This window comes from Sturnus vulgaris, chromosome Z (assembly GCF_052056855.1).
Source record: "Sturnus vulgaris isolate bStuVul1 chromosome Z, bStuVul1.hap1, whole genome shotgun sequence".
Taxonomy (NCBI): domain Eukaryota; kingdom Metazoa; phylum Chordata; class Aves; order Passeriformes; family Sturnidae; genus Sturnus; species Sturnus vulgaris.
Window position 1 is genome coordinate 18,311,754 of NC_142283.1, and position 13,428 is coordinate 18,325,181.

Below are 13,428 nucleotides of genomic sequence, written 5' to 3' on the forward strand. Positions count from 1 at the left end.
GGTAGAAACATAAAATGAAGTTAAGCACAAATACAGTGGTGAGGATTATTAGAAAAGACAGTTATATCTGGAAATGAACAAGGCAATTGCATACAAGAAGATCTAAACCTGTGTGTGCATTTCGCAGGCTAATAGCTTTGCTGCTCTTGACCTTCTGCCTCATTTTGCACTGTCCTTTCCCAAGCTCAATATTTGGGTTATGCAAATATGAAGATGAAACACGGATCTGTTTTCCCTTGTCGTCTACCTTCCTTATAATCAAGACTAATTTAATGACCCCATAGTATAGTGGAAATCAATGCAATGGAGGTACAGTCCTGGCAGAGGACAGAGCTGTATCTTTCAGCGTGTTTTGGCAATGGTGTTATGTCTCTGTAACACTTCTGGCCTGATATCAAGTGGCTGGAGAAGTCAGATGTATCATACAACCTGCCATTTTGCTAGCTCATTCTGGAGTTCTCTCTTCTCTAGACATGTCACCCCTTTGAAAATAATCAGATGCAGACATAAATTCATAGAATGCAGCAAAAATTTGCTGGGCAGAAACACTGCAGTCACATTCCTGTGACAAAGGACAGAAAAAACTCAGATGTCTTTAGAAAGCTGTCAGCATTGCAGTGACACCTCATTAACAGGGGCTAGTAGACATTTCTAGACTGTCATGGTAGCTCTAAATTATGTCTGTCTTCTGAGCATAAATTTTCAAAGACTGCTGAGAGTTACAATAGTAGGCCTAGTATAGCCCGTGTAGGTTGAATTGACTTGAGAGAGAAATGTCTACATGAACAATAATTGCTGGTACTGGGTAGTGGTGAGCTCATTCTGGGAAAAAGGGTTACAAGGTATTAGGATCGGGAGAAGATTCAGTGTATCTTTTCCAAGACCATGCTGAGGCTCTGAGGTACAAGCAAGTGTGTGCATGCCTGGTTGTCCCTACAGAATAACAGAGTCATTAAAGTTAGAAAAGACCATTAAGACCATTGTTCTGCTGGACCTAAGTTGAACTTTGCTCAAAATTCTGTAGGGGATACCTCCCCAAATGGCCAAGAGCGACCACTGCAGACCCCCGAAGACTCATGCAGGCATGGTGACCTGTCATAAGGCTGCACAACTAAATGACTATGCATGAGGTAGGTGGTAATTAGGTATTCAATAGGCACGTTTATGTAAAACTCTGCGTACAAATTATCTTGGTTTTTGCTCCTTGATGTGCTGGATTTGTAGGAAAACTTCCACCTTGCACCCTCTGTACAATAAGCAATATCTCCTTTTGAAACCTAAATGTTTGTCTGTGTTCCTAAAATGTCTGAGTTCCGAAAATCTGGCAATACCAGCACGTCAATGTTTTTTTTGTTGTGAGGGGCCCAGAACTGGGCACATGACATGAGGTGTGGCCTCACCATTGACAAGTATAGAGGGACAGTCACTGCCCTGGTCCTGCTGCCACTATTGCTGATATAGACCAGGATGCCATTGGCCTTCTTGGCCACCTGGGCACATGCTGGGCCATGTTCAGCTGCTATTGACCAGCACTCCCAGGTCCTTTTTTGCCAGGCAGCTTTCCAGCCACTCTGTTCCAGCCTGTAGCACTGACTAGGGTGTTGTGACCCAAAGGCAGCACACAGCACTTGGTCTTGTGGAACCTCACACAATTGGCCTCAGTCCATTGATCCAGGCTGTCCTGATGTCTCTGCAGAGCCTTCCAGCCCTACAGATCAATACTCCCATCCAACTTGGTGTCATCTGTGAACTTGCTGGGTGTGGACTTTATCCTCTCATCTAGGTAGTGGATGAAGACGTTAAACAGGACTGGCCCAAATACTGACCCCTGGGGAGCACCGCCAGCTATCAGCTGGATTTAACTCCATTCACCTGAACCCTTTGGCCCCAGCCATCCAGCCAGTTCCTTACCCAGCAAAGAGTTCACTCATAAACATCATGAGCTGGCAGTTTCTCCAGAGGAATGCTGTGGGAGATGGTGTCAAAGGCTTTACTGAAGTCTAGGTAGACAACATCCACAGCCTTTCCATTGTTCTCTAGCTGTGTCACCTTTCTTTAGAAAGACATTGGTCAGGCTGGACCTGTCTTCCACAAACCCATTCTGTCAGGGCCTGGTTATCCTGTGTTATTCTCAGAACATCCTAAAATGGTTTTTTTTACAACAACTTTTAAACAAGCCAGCAAACTAATAGCTGGCAAACCCTTGCCAAAAAGTGAGAGGACTTACTTATGGTCACTGCTGAAATGGTGGTGAACAGCACTGGGTGGGCAGGAGCAGATGGCAGCACTTGCCGGGCAGTTGGAACCTAACAGCTGCCTGTGGGCAGAAGACATGTTTAGAACTCCATCTTTGCCAGTGCTCAAGACCAAGTTTGATGGGGATCTGAGCAACCTGATGTAGTGGGTGGCATCCTTGCCCAAAGTGGTGGGGTTAGAACTAGACCGTATTTAAAGTCTCTTCCGAGCTAAACTATTCTGTGACTCTGTGAATTCTCTTTCCCCTCTCTTCTTCTTCCCTTTTTTTCCCTTACTTCCTTTCTCCCTTTCCCCCTTTTTACCTTTTTGTCTCCTTTTCCCCGTTTTTCCTCTTCTTTTTTCCTTTTCTTCTTCCTCTCTTTTTTCCCTCCCATTACCCTCTCTTACTTCTCCCCCCCACTTCCCACTTTACTTTTTGCTTCCTTTTTCTCTCTTTTACTTTTTTCGGCCGCCCTGTGACCAGCAGGTTCCCGGCCCCCGAAGTCGCTGAAGGGCGCTGCAGGCGGCGGGGTCCGGCCGGGAGCCGGGGCGGTGCCGCGGGGGCTGCGGGGGTGCGGCCCCGGCCCTGGCCCCTCCCCGGGGCGGAGGGAGCCCAGCCCAGCCCAGCTCAGCCCAGCCTGCCGGTACCGCGCTGTCTGCCCGCTCCATCCCCTCCGTCCTCGCCGCGGCTTCGCTATGTCGTCGGGCGGCAGCCTGAGCACCATGCAGCGGCTGGTGGAGCAGCTGAAGCTGGAGGCGGCCGTGGAGAGGATCAAGGTGAGCGGGGCCCCTGGGACTGGGGGGAGGCGCGGGGTGCCGCGACCCCCGCGGCGGGGAGGGAAAGAGGAACTGCTCCTGCCTTTCCCTCCGCCCTGGGAAGGAAGGGGGCGAGGAGGGCGTGTGCCCGGCGGGCTACGAGCCCCTGCCGCACGAGAACGACGGAGGGAGTGCCGTTCGATGGGGGAAGGAGCCGTGATAAATTATACAGGCAGCTCCTCGTTAGTTCTGCACCAGCAAGCAGATAATCGGGAGTAGTACCTCGCAGCGGAGCCAGCCCGACTCCCCCCTGCTTCGGAGCGCTGGCAGGATCTGCAGGGGGAGGCGGTGCTGGGTGGTACCCGCTGGCACACTTGGGGACGGCAGGCGATTTGCTACGCATGCACGAATCTTCTCCTCTTGCACATTTCCAGACAAAGGCAGCACGATGAGGCAGTCCTGGCGTCTGCCAGCTCCTCAGGTTTGGTGACCTGACCGAGAGAGCTCTTAGCTTCCAACCGATGTGGGGGTTCCTCACCACGCACAAAATCCAGCATTGTCTGTGAAGTGGTAGAGGTCAAACTAATTTATATCCTGCACTTTCCTCGTTTCTCTACTTGCATTCGCCATTTTTCTCTGGCCAGTCACAAAAGACCAGCTTCCTCGGTCTGACGACAGTGCCAACATATTGAACTGCAGGAATTTAGCTAATTGATTTTAAAAGAATTCAAAATACTTGTTCCCACTACTGCTGTCCTGGGCTGGTGAAAATTTGAAGTGCTCGTTGCAAGGCGAAGCCACTCTGGCTTTTGGGTATAATCCTAATCAATTTGTTAACATTACTACATTTTATTAGCAAAACAGAATCAGCAGATGCCTGATTCACTAAAAATAAGTGTACTAATCACTGCAATAAGGTGTGGGAATATGTGAAAAACAGCATGTTTCCGAGTAGAAATGTAGGCTCTCGTGGCAAGAGAGTATTGTCAAACACTGAAACAGTTGCCCACCAGTTATTGTAGGTGGGGCTGGATCTCTGTTTCTGCTCACTTTGAGTCATAAACTCAAAATACTCATATATACTTATCCCCACTATTTTTTGTGGGTGGGGAGTGGCTATAAAATACATAGCTTGTAGTTTACAGGTGTTACTTAGTGGCAGTAACATATTCTGGAGCTGGACTTCTCAATGCTGCGTATTTTTTATGAGTTTGCTCTCGTAATCCAGGGAGGCTTGTCCTTGATGGACCTCAGACTCATGTTTCTTGCAGCACTGTGCACAGCAGTCTCTTTACAGGTCTGCTGTTCCATTTTAGCAAGCACTGAAATGGGAGAAAACATTGTTTCAGCTACTTTGAATAGACAATGTGTTTCCAGACGGAAGCTGGTTATGAAAGGATTTTTAAAAATACATTCCATATTGCCAAGTTCCAATGGTGATTTTGTTTACCCTGCTGGCTAAAAAAGCAGACAGGAACAATATTTTCAGAAAGAGGAAACTGAGTAGGAAACAAGAACCCATACACATCTTGCATGCAGGAGGTTGCTGAAGGGAGAGTGTTTGTCATGTGGTGAAATACTGCAGAAACTTTCTGTGTGAACAGGAGAAAAGAAGAATGCAATGGGGCATAGGCAGGACTAAGAGAAGGCAGTTCTGGTTTGTATCTTTTGAGGATGTACTAGGATATACATAGCACAGTGTATGTTGGAGGGTTTGGCAGCAAAATGTAAGGAGGTGCTGAAGGCACTGCTAACTCTCAAAAGCAAAAAGCTTTGTGGCCTTGGCCTGACCAGTGTTGGCTAGTGGCATCTGTGCCTGATAGCCACGTGGTGCACAGTCGGGCACCACAAGGGGCAGGCGCTGCGGTTGAGGCAAGGGTGCTCATGTTGCAGGGGATCCGAGGGACTGGGCAAGGCAGGAGATCTCTGCTGCCTCCCGAAAGGGCTTCTCCTCAGGTAAGGAAGGAGTGACAAAGCCTGCTGACTTAGCAGGAATCCTTGCTGCAGATGCTTCTCCCTGTACTCTGCTCAAGAGAACCTGGGAGGCTGAGGGAAAAAAGGCTTCTCATAACAACTCCCTGAAGTGCAAACAACTGCTGGGTAAATTCAGGCGGTTACTGGGATGAGTGTCCTGGAGGAGAGCCTGGAGGAGAGTTGGAAGACAATGAACAGGAGAGCAGTGAAATAGCAAATGAAAGTGTATGCTAGGCCAGATTTCCCATGTGTTTCTAGATGCTGTTGGATGGGATGGTCCAGGACCAAAATTTCACTGGGGCTCTGTGGTGGTTCCTTTAGACAGAAGGCTCGGAAGTGTGGATGGTCCTTCTGGTTATTGTTTTGGCAACACTGCAGCTTTGTGTAGGAAGAAAAGTCAGTATTTCAGGAGCCCTACAACAAAGGCAGAGATGAACTTATAGTTCAATCAATATATTTAGTATTTCCTTTTATAAAATATGTATGATGGATTTTGGCAGTTCCCTGCTGCTGTTCCTAATGGAAACTGGAAATACCTCTACAATCTCCTTCAAAAATGTAGGCATATGACTGACTTGCCATCCACAAGGAGAGCAAGGGAGTTAAGTGCTGAAGACATTTTACCTTTGGGATCCTGGGCTTGTTCTGCAGCTCTGGACTCTCCTTTTAGGGGGCCAGAGTGTGGATTTGAAGTTCTCACTTCACTGCTGGGGAAGATGACAACTTGAACTTCAAAAGGTTTTCATCCTCATCCTTTTGCTTTCACTCCTTGTTATACTCTGTGTTGTTTAGAAGTTCCGAATGAAAATCCTTTTAATAAATTATCAGAGGATATAAGAGTTCAAATATAAACCTCTAAACACCATAGTAGATTGCAAAATGGTCATGGCTCTGAGCATTTTAGTGGGAAGAAATTGCATCACACTGGCACCTCAGTCCTCTGCACTCCTCTGGCTTATCTCTGGCATAGCATTTCATGTGTGCTTTATCAGAGCTTTGTAAATTGTGCTTCTGTGCTGATTTACTTGGTGTTCTAGAATAAAATCTAAGAGGTGATTTGGCTGCACTCCAGCTCCATTTGATAATAGCTCTTCAAGAGGAAATGTTTAATAGATGCTTGTGAATGAATTAGTTTCCTCTCTGGATTTTTTTTTTTTTCCTTTTCAGGTCTCTCAGGCAGCTGCAGAACTCCAGCAGTACTGTATGCAAAATGCCTGCAAAGATGCCTTGCTTGTTGGGGTTCCTGCGGGGAGCAATCCCTTCCGCGAACCCAGATCCTGTGCTCTGCTCTGAAACCAGGTAATCAAGTCACAGATGCCACGACAACCACTCTAATTTGAAACTCAAGCCCTTGGAGGAAAAAAACACATGGTGATAGTTGTTTAAACGTGGAGTTCTTGCTTGAGTGTTCATAATTTCTCTGCTAGCTCTGTAAATGGTTTTCTGGGTTTTTTAGGTGTGGCAGTTGAAGCATGTCTTTTTTCTACAGCTCTTTCTAGAGGTGTTTCCTTCATTTGTTTTTTTGTTGGGATAGTTGTGTTTTTATGTTTGTGCAGCATTAAGGTATTAACAGCATCCAAGCTAATTAAAATTGTCTAAGACACAGAGCTGTGTTTGACATAGCCAACGTTAGACAGTCACATACCCAGCTTAGAGAAGTAAGACAAGGCTGTGGCAATCTTTTATGTTCTGATGACTAGCTCACAGCTTAAGCAAGAATCAAGTTAAAATACATTTAGGTCATTAATGTCATATTGCAGTTCATTTTGCCGTGTCTGTCCTTAGTCTCTTTCTGTTCTTACTGTTGGTACAGCACCAAAACCAGTGGAAGCAGAGAGGAGCTGAGAAAATATGTAATCACATCCTTCGTGACCTTTTTCAGCACAGATCTAAAGGATGAGCTACTCCCTGAACTCTGCCTTAGGGCTCTGCATTGCCAGTACCCCTGTAACACCTGCAGAGTAGGTGGGTGGGTGGCTGTCCAACATTTGCAGACCTTTGGGATCTAGTTCCATGATTCCCAGACTGGCCTCTCCCATTTGTCAGAACTGTTATCAGCGATTGCAGCTGGAGAAAGAAAGGCCATGCATGATAGTCTTGGGCAGAACCACACCATAATTTGGAAATTGACTTCTTTTGTTTGATACATGAATGTGGAAGAAGGGAATTCAGAAGGGGTTATTCCTCCTTAAAAGAAAAAATAAAAATAGTTTGTGCTGAAGAGCTGAAAAATCTACAGAGAGAGGAAGAAACACTGAAGTCTGTTCTTTTGATGAGAGTGCTATTAAAGAAAAAAATGAATGTTTTCTCTAAGGGCAGAATCTAAGCTAGAACATAAAGTACTTGTAAAATCTTTCCCTAGCTTCTGCCAACTGCTCTTCAGCTTGCACTTGAGCTTTTGCCTCATTAATAGCATGGCTTCAATTGCTGCTACGTAGGTTTAACAAAACAGGATTGAACATAAAGAAAGGGAAAAACTGATCATGAGATGCTCTTCTGTAAAAATTTGGAGATGGTGTAGCAAAAGCAGATTTTCTTAATTTGGGTGATACCTGTAATTCTTCATGCAAATAAGATAAAATTTTTAATGACCATTGCATATGTTCTTCTGTTATGGAAGCATTTCTACTTTCTGGGGTTTTTTTGAGGTCTGTGTGTGTGTCTATGTATTCTGAGGTGATCACATCATACAGATACATTATAAAATACTTTCTCAGAAGAACTTGATGATTAATTTACGATACTTTTAAAATGCATAGCTCAGCCCAGGATGTCATTTGGTATTTTTTAGCTGATAGATAAAATATTTAGTTTATTATTCTTGTGTTACCTTAGGATCATAAGAAATTCAGAGCAAAGTAAAAAAAACAGTTAAAAATTTAATGATATTGTGAGGATACCAACATCCAGCAAAGGAAAGTAATTGTTTTTTCTCAGTGCAAAGGAGTTGCACTTTCCTGTTGCAATTTGTAAGAGAAATTACATCTATCAGCTTAAGAGGATGGCATTTAATAAGCCTTTATTTTCTCTCTTCTTGTAGGGAAGGTCATTGGAGAATTGCCTTCAAGCATGACATGAATAACAACTGCCTTTCCTTCACAAGAAAAGTCTCTGTCTTTTATGTGGCTGAAACAGGATCCTAGATTTCTGTCTGTGTGTTCTGGTGAATCTGTATTCCACTATATTTTCTTACTGTTCTTAACCTTTTAAAATGTAACTCTTTTCGTAATCATCACTTTTACTACACTATGATAACTATACAATTATTACTTGAGAAGTTTACATTTTAGAAATGAAAAGCATGTGAATTTTTAACCAAATTACTGACTCTGATCTTGATAAACCGTAACACCGGAATAATAGCAAAAACTATTCATGGGGATTTTCTTTTTCCAAAATAAAACAACCCAAAAGTGAATAATTAAAGTATAAAGCTAAATGCTATTAGTGCTGAAGTAATGTCCTCAGGGGACGTTTTGCTTCCATTAGCAAGACATGGAACCAACTTTAATTTTTTTCAAGTGTATCTCAGTGCATAAATGACACATTTTAGTAACTGCTGAACACAATATGTAGCAGAGGCTTGATTTCCAAAGCATGTTTATTGTAATACTTCTAATCAGTAAGCCGACTTCTGTTTTGTTTTTGTAAAAGTACAGCTGCGGTGCAATTTTCTTCACATATTTAAAATGTTACCAAACAGATACTAAGAATCTGTGAACACCCAAAGATAATTGCATGCATTGTTGTCACAATTTGCAATACACAAAATTTACTAAAATGTGCTTGGTCATTTGCCTTCACTTTTTTGATAGAGTGCTTTTACAAGAACAACTTTTTTTAATAGTTTTTTAATTTTGTCTACTTTCTATTGTTTGTATTAATCTTTTAGAAGTTTGGAAATAAAATTCCTATCCCCCTTGGCTTTGAACTCATTGTGTAATTGTAACAAAGAGCAGCTACTGTAAGTAAGAGGATACTTGGATTTTGCTGCGGAAGGGAAGGCCTCAAGCTCTTTGCTTTTTCGGGAAGAGAAGGTAACTGTTGGATTTTTAGAAACTGTATCTTACTAGTAGAAAAATCTCATTATTATCTATTGACCACAGTGGTAAATACTAACAATGTTATGCAGCTCGCTTACACATTTTGAAGCTGTAAGGAAGAACTCTGCAGTCTAAGTACTTAATGTTCATGAATGTCAACTGAAACAGGGCAACAGTTTCCTCCAGGCAGTTCAGTCTTTGTCAAATATTTTTATGCTGCTGTCCTGCATAAAGACACCAACATAAGAGCTGTAATACTGCCAGTATGTATTGTGCCTTTAAATACAGAAAAGAATGTCCTTCCTTCAGAGCTTTTCTTCACTCTGACTTCCTTTCACTGAAGGCTATTTAAGTATTGCAGTTTTTCTGTTAGTACTGGACGCAGGTACAGAAGTCTAGAGAAAGCCAAGCCACTCTTGCACAGAGGCCAAAATGTCAAAGATACTGATGAGTGTATACACCAAAAGCCTTCGGACAGCAAGCATATGTCTGCTGCCTACTTCCTCCCAGGCACAGCCTTCATATTTCTTTTACCTCTTACGATTAAATCTCCCTTCTTCCCAACACCTGTTTCCCTCCCTGTTGCATACACTTTCAGGCTCAGCAATGTCAGTTGGAGCTTGGGTTTTGAAGTAGCTGCTGAGCTGGCAAAAGGAGTGGCCAAATCACAGTGGGCAGCAGAGAGCCACCACCACTAGACAGCCAGTCAAACACTGCTGTCTCTTGGCCACCCTGCCCAACTCCATCTGGTCTCTTGCAGCTGGAGCACCAGGTGAACACAGTTGGAGTAGCAATGTGAGCATACTGCAGGACCTGGCTGCATCAGTGTCTTGCACCAGCAAGTACTGTAAAGATCTGTGCAGCAGCTGTGAGATGGATTGGGAACACTCCACTCCAATGTCCCTCTGAGCATAGTGTTTATTTCTCAGACATGGATTCCAGCCTCTTCAAAGGAGTGTGGTTGCTGCACCTCTTTGCTTGCAGGACAGTGTGTACTGGAGCTGCTGGGTAGAAACAGGGAGAAGAATGAGAGCTACCTCTGCCCTCCCAGGCCATGTTCTGTGAGAGAAGTCGAGTGTCAGAGCAAGCTCCAAAACAATTGGTTGGCACTGAGGCTCTTTGGTTCCTCTTGGCAATCAGTTTGGTGAAGTGTGCCACTGCTGGCTATTTTGTGCTGGCTGGGTGAAGTGGCCACATCTCAGCGGCTCAGCATTGCAGGTCCCCTTTCCTTGGCATAACCAAGGAACCTGACAAATGAGCCTGGGCAGCTGAATGCTTCTGTAGGCAGGAGAACATGTTGTCCCTTACCTATCCAGGCTACAGGGCAATGTCTTTTCTACAGCTGCAGGTGTACCTGGGTTTGCACAACTGCTGAACTGAACTCGGCAATAGCTTAGACCAGAGCAAGCACCACCTTTTGCCACTTCTGCTCCAAGGTGTGATCTGCAGTGAGGTGGACAACTATGGGCAGCATCTCAGCTTCCTTTTCCAAAGACAATCCAAGAGAGCTAGCTGCAGTGCAGAGGCCTTCAATGCCATCTGATGGCAGCATGGCCTACAGGACACCCACAGTAAAGACTGAGTGAATGCACACATTTGTATGCCCAATGCCTCATATGAGCCACAAGCCCCTTTTTCTCACTGTCATCTCTCCCAGCTGATCAGCAAGGCCTCCATCTGCCTCCTGCCTGGTCACTAACACGTTTATAAACTTTTTCTAGTAATGGAGTGTCGCTACCTACTGATGTAAGACTGGAGATTAGATTTTGTACTGTGCCTTTTTGCCTAAGAATTAGTTGCTTCCTAATTCATAGTAATAGGTAATTGGGGGAGGGAGGGGTAAATGGGAGGGGGGATTGGGAAGGGGGCATCTCTGTAGTTCAGCAGTTTTACTCCATATTAAACAGACAAAAAAGGGGGAAAATGTCATATTTTATAAATTTGTCAATGTGTATCTGTGAGAGACTAAGATTTGTCATAAACAAATACAGTAAAAAACAATTGGTTACTGCAAGCCCTTTCCCTTATTTCCCCCTATATTACCAGTAATTTTATTGTACAGACATTTCTTTTACCTAATGGAAACTTAACACAGACAGCACTTGAATGTTTTTATTTAATGTAGACAACATGCTTTTTTCTTCAAAGTTATCTACAGATTATCTATGCTACACTTTCACAACTGTTCATGTGGCAATTCTGGTGTCAGCCTTTGCCTGTTGAAGAGGAGAACATAAATACTTAGCTTGGCACTGGCAGCTATAATTTTCTCAGACTGTGGTCATCTGTGACTGAGACTTTGTAGAGCTGTACTTAGGAAAAAAAATTCCTGGTTCTGGAAATTTGGGAGGTAGCTCTGAACAACATAACCCATGATGCAAAAGAAGTAAAATGGTCAGGTCCAGGTGACCACAAAAATGGGCAATGGATAGTAAGAAAATTGCAACTTTCATTTGTATCTTTCTCTTATTCTAGGAAAGAGTGGCTTGTTTGCAATTTTACTAGAAATCTTTTTACGTTATCACTTGTCAAAGATATTTTCTCAAATCTTGCAAACAACCAGTATACAAATAATTCAGGGATATTACTGTGAACTAAAATTGCAGTTAGTGCTGTCATAGCTTTTAAGAATTCAGTCAAAAAACAGCACTCTGTTTTCTCTGAGAGATCAAATCTTTCTTCCCTAAGTGCTGGTTTCATTTGCTCAAATAGTGAGTATGTGCTTAATGAAGGCTTCATGTCAAGTAAATATTTAAATGCAAGCATAAACCTTAAACTTGGTGGTTTTTCTTTTATTACTTCCCTGCCCCACCCCACCTTTCTGTTACTGCATCAAACTTAAAAATATTAGTGAGTTTGAAACCTGAAACATCTCAGCTGAAGGCCACTGAATGGAGAGAGACATTCTGGAGCTGGCTGGCATGCCTATGCAAACCGTTTATGCATTCCTGGAGCAGAATGGACTTACTGTCTGCCATTGCTCCCACACATATTTCCAGTTTTATTGCCAAATCTTTTGATGGAAAGTGAGGGTTTGGGTACTATTCTATCCTGTTCTTTAGATTACAACTGAAATATATATTTTATTTTTTAAATTCCATCTTTTGCTCCTTCTAGTTGTACCCTATAATATCTGGATCTGCCTCCCAGATGACTTTCATCCCCCTACTTGCCAATGCACTGCAGAAGACTGAGAAACATGGATGCCAACAAATGGCCTCCAGCAGGTTATACAAAGGGTGATAGTCACAGCTCAGTCCCCTGAATCAAATCTATGAGAATACTAAATTTCAACACAGTCTTCAGATGTCATCCATAAAACAAAGACCTTTTCCTAGACTGATGATGATTAAAACGAACTCAGGAACTTATCACATTGCTCCTGAAGGAGCTGTCAGAAGAAGAAAAGTGGAACACAGCCCAGGGGACAGCTACAAAAAGTCACAGCTGTAACTGCAAAAAATCTCTAAGACTTTGAGAAGCCTTGAGATTCTGGCAGATCTAGCCCATCTTTACACTGGAAAAACAGCAGGCTCAGGGAGTAAACACAGGTACCCAGAAAACTCAGAGTGAGCCTTGGCATCTGTTATTTTACATATTTTTTTTTCTTTTTTTTTAATAAAGAGTGATAAAGTAACTCTATATCACCCATGACAACAGAGAAGCAGTAATTATCCAGCTTCAAGAAACTAGTTTGTTTAGCAACATTTTAAAAATATACAGAGGAATCCTGAGCTAGTAAGAATTTCCAAATTCTAATTTATTTCTAAAAACTAACAACAATAATTTATTTATTTCCCTTTAAAGAGTTCAAGAATGAAAAACAAAAAAAGTATGTAATATGCAAATCCCCATTCTGTTCAAAAGAATTTGAGACGTGTTTGTCCATCTCTTCTTCCAGGGACTCTTTCATATGTCAGTCTCCTTTTTTTGAACTTCCGTACTTCTGGAAATCCTGACTCTGAATAAATAAGTGGGAAAAAGAAAAACCATTATAAACTCAAAATACAATATGAATGCAGACTTAAGACAAACTGTGTATGTTTCTCAGAAGCAGTGACAGACTGGTTTTAACTGGTGTGCTCCCTAAGAAAAGAATCAACTGCCATAAAATCTGTACAGATTAGTATTTGCTACTTCTTACTGCTACCTGACCCATTTTATAGATATTCTCCTGTTATAGGAATATGGGACCTTATACAAAAATAAATAAATCAACCTATACTTAACTGCAATATTTCAGAAAATATTTAATGCTTATTTCTATTTCATTAATACTTCACTCAGAACTATTTTAATTGTTGAAATCTTTTTAACCAGACATGGTCATGTTTCTAAGTTATTCTAAAAAGCTACTTACATTCTTTAAATTTACATAGGCTGAAAATTAAAAGAAGTTCACCATATCCAATTAACATTG

At 42.7% G+C, this 13,428-nt stretch overlaps 2 protein-coding genes across 2 annotated transcripts in view; one reads left to right on the plus strand and one right to left on the minus strand.

Moving 5' to 3' along the window:
* Nucleotides 1-2,850: 2,850 nt before the first annotated feature.
* GNG10 (G protein subunit gamma 10) lies at nucleotides 2,851-8,896 on the plus strand. The gene is made up of 3 exons (XM_014889234.2): nucleotides 2,851-3,012; nucleotides 6,133-6,264; nucleotides 8,006-8,896. Exons 1-2 carry the CDS (start codon nucleotides 2,932-2,934, stop codon nucleotides 6,256-6,258), a joined length of 207 nt encoding a protein of 68 aa, XP_014744720.1. The 5' UTR covers nucleotides 2,851-2,931; the 3' UTR covers nucleotides 6,259-6,264; nucleotides 8,006-8,896.
* A 3,083-nt stretch (nucleotides 8,897-11,979) lies between these two features.
* SHOC1 (shortage in chiasmata 1) overlaps nucleotides 11,980-13,428 on the minus strand; it is a 45,676-nt gene continuing 44,227 nt past the window's right edge. Inside the window, exon 27 of the mRNA XM_088156423.1 lies at nucleotides 11,980-12,969. Coding sequence (XP_088012549.1) covers nucleotides 12,869-12,969 — 101 coding nt within the window. The 3' untranslated portion in view covers nucleotides 11,980-12,868. The remainder of the gene's footprint in view (nucleotides 12,970-13,428) is intronic.

What these genes read in the sequence shown, in the direction of transcription:
- GNG10 (XM_014889234.2), top strand. Translation starts at nt 2,932, where the DNA reads ATGTCGTCGGGCGGCAGCCTGAGCACCATGCAGCGGCTGGTGGAGCAG. An exon ending in CGGCCGTGGAGAGGATCAAG is followed by an intron (nt 3,013 to 6,132) that starts GTGAGCGGGGCC and finishes TTTCCTTTTCAG; the next exon opens with GTCTCTCAGGCAGCTGCAGA.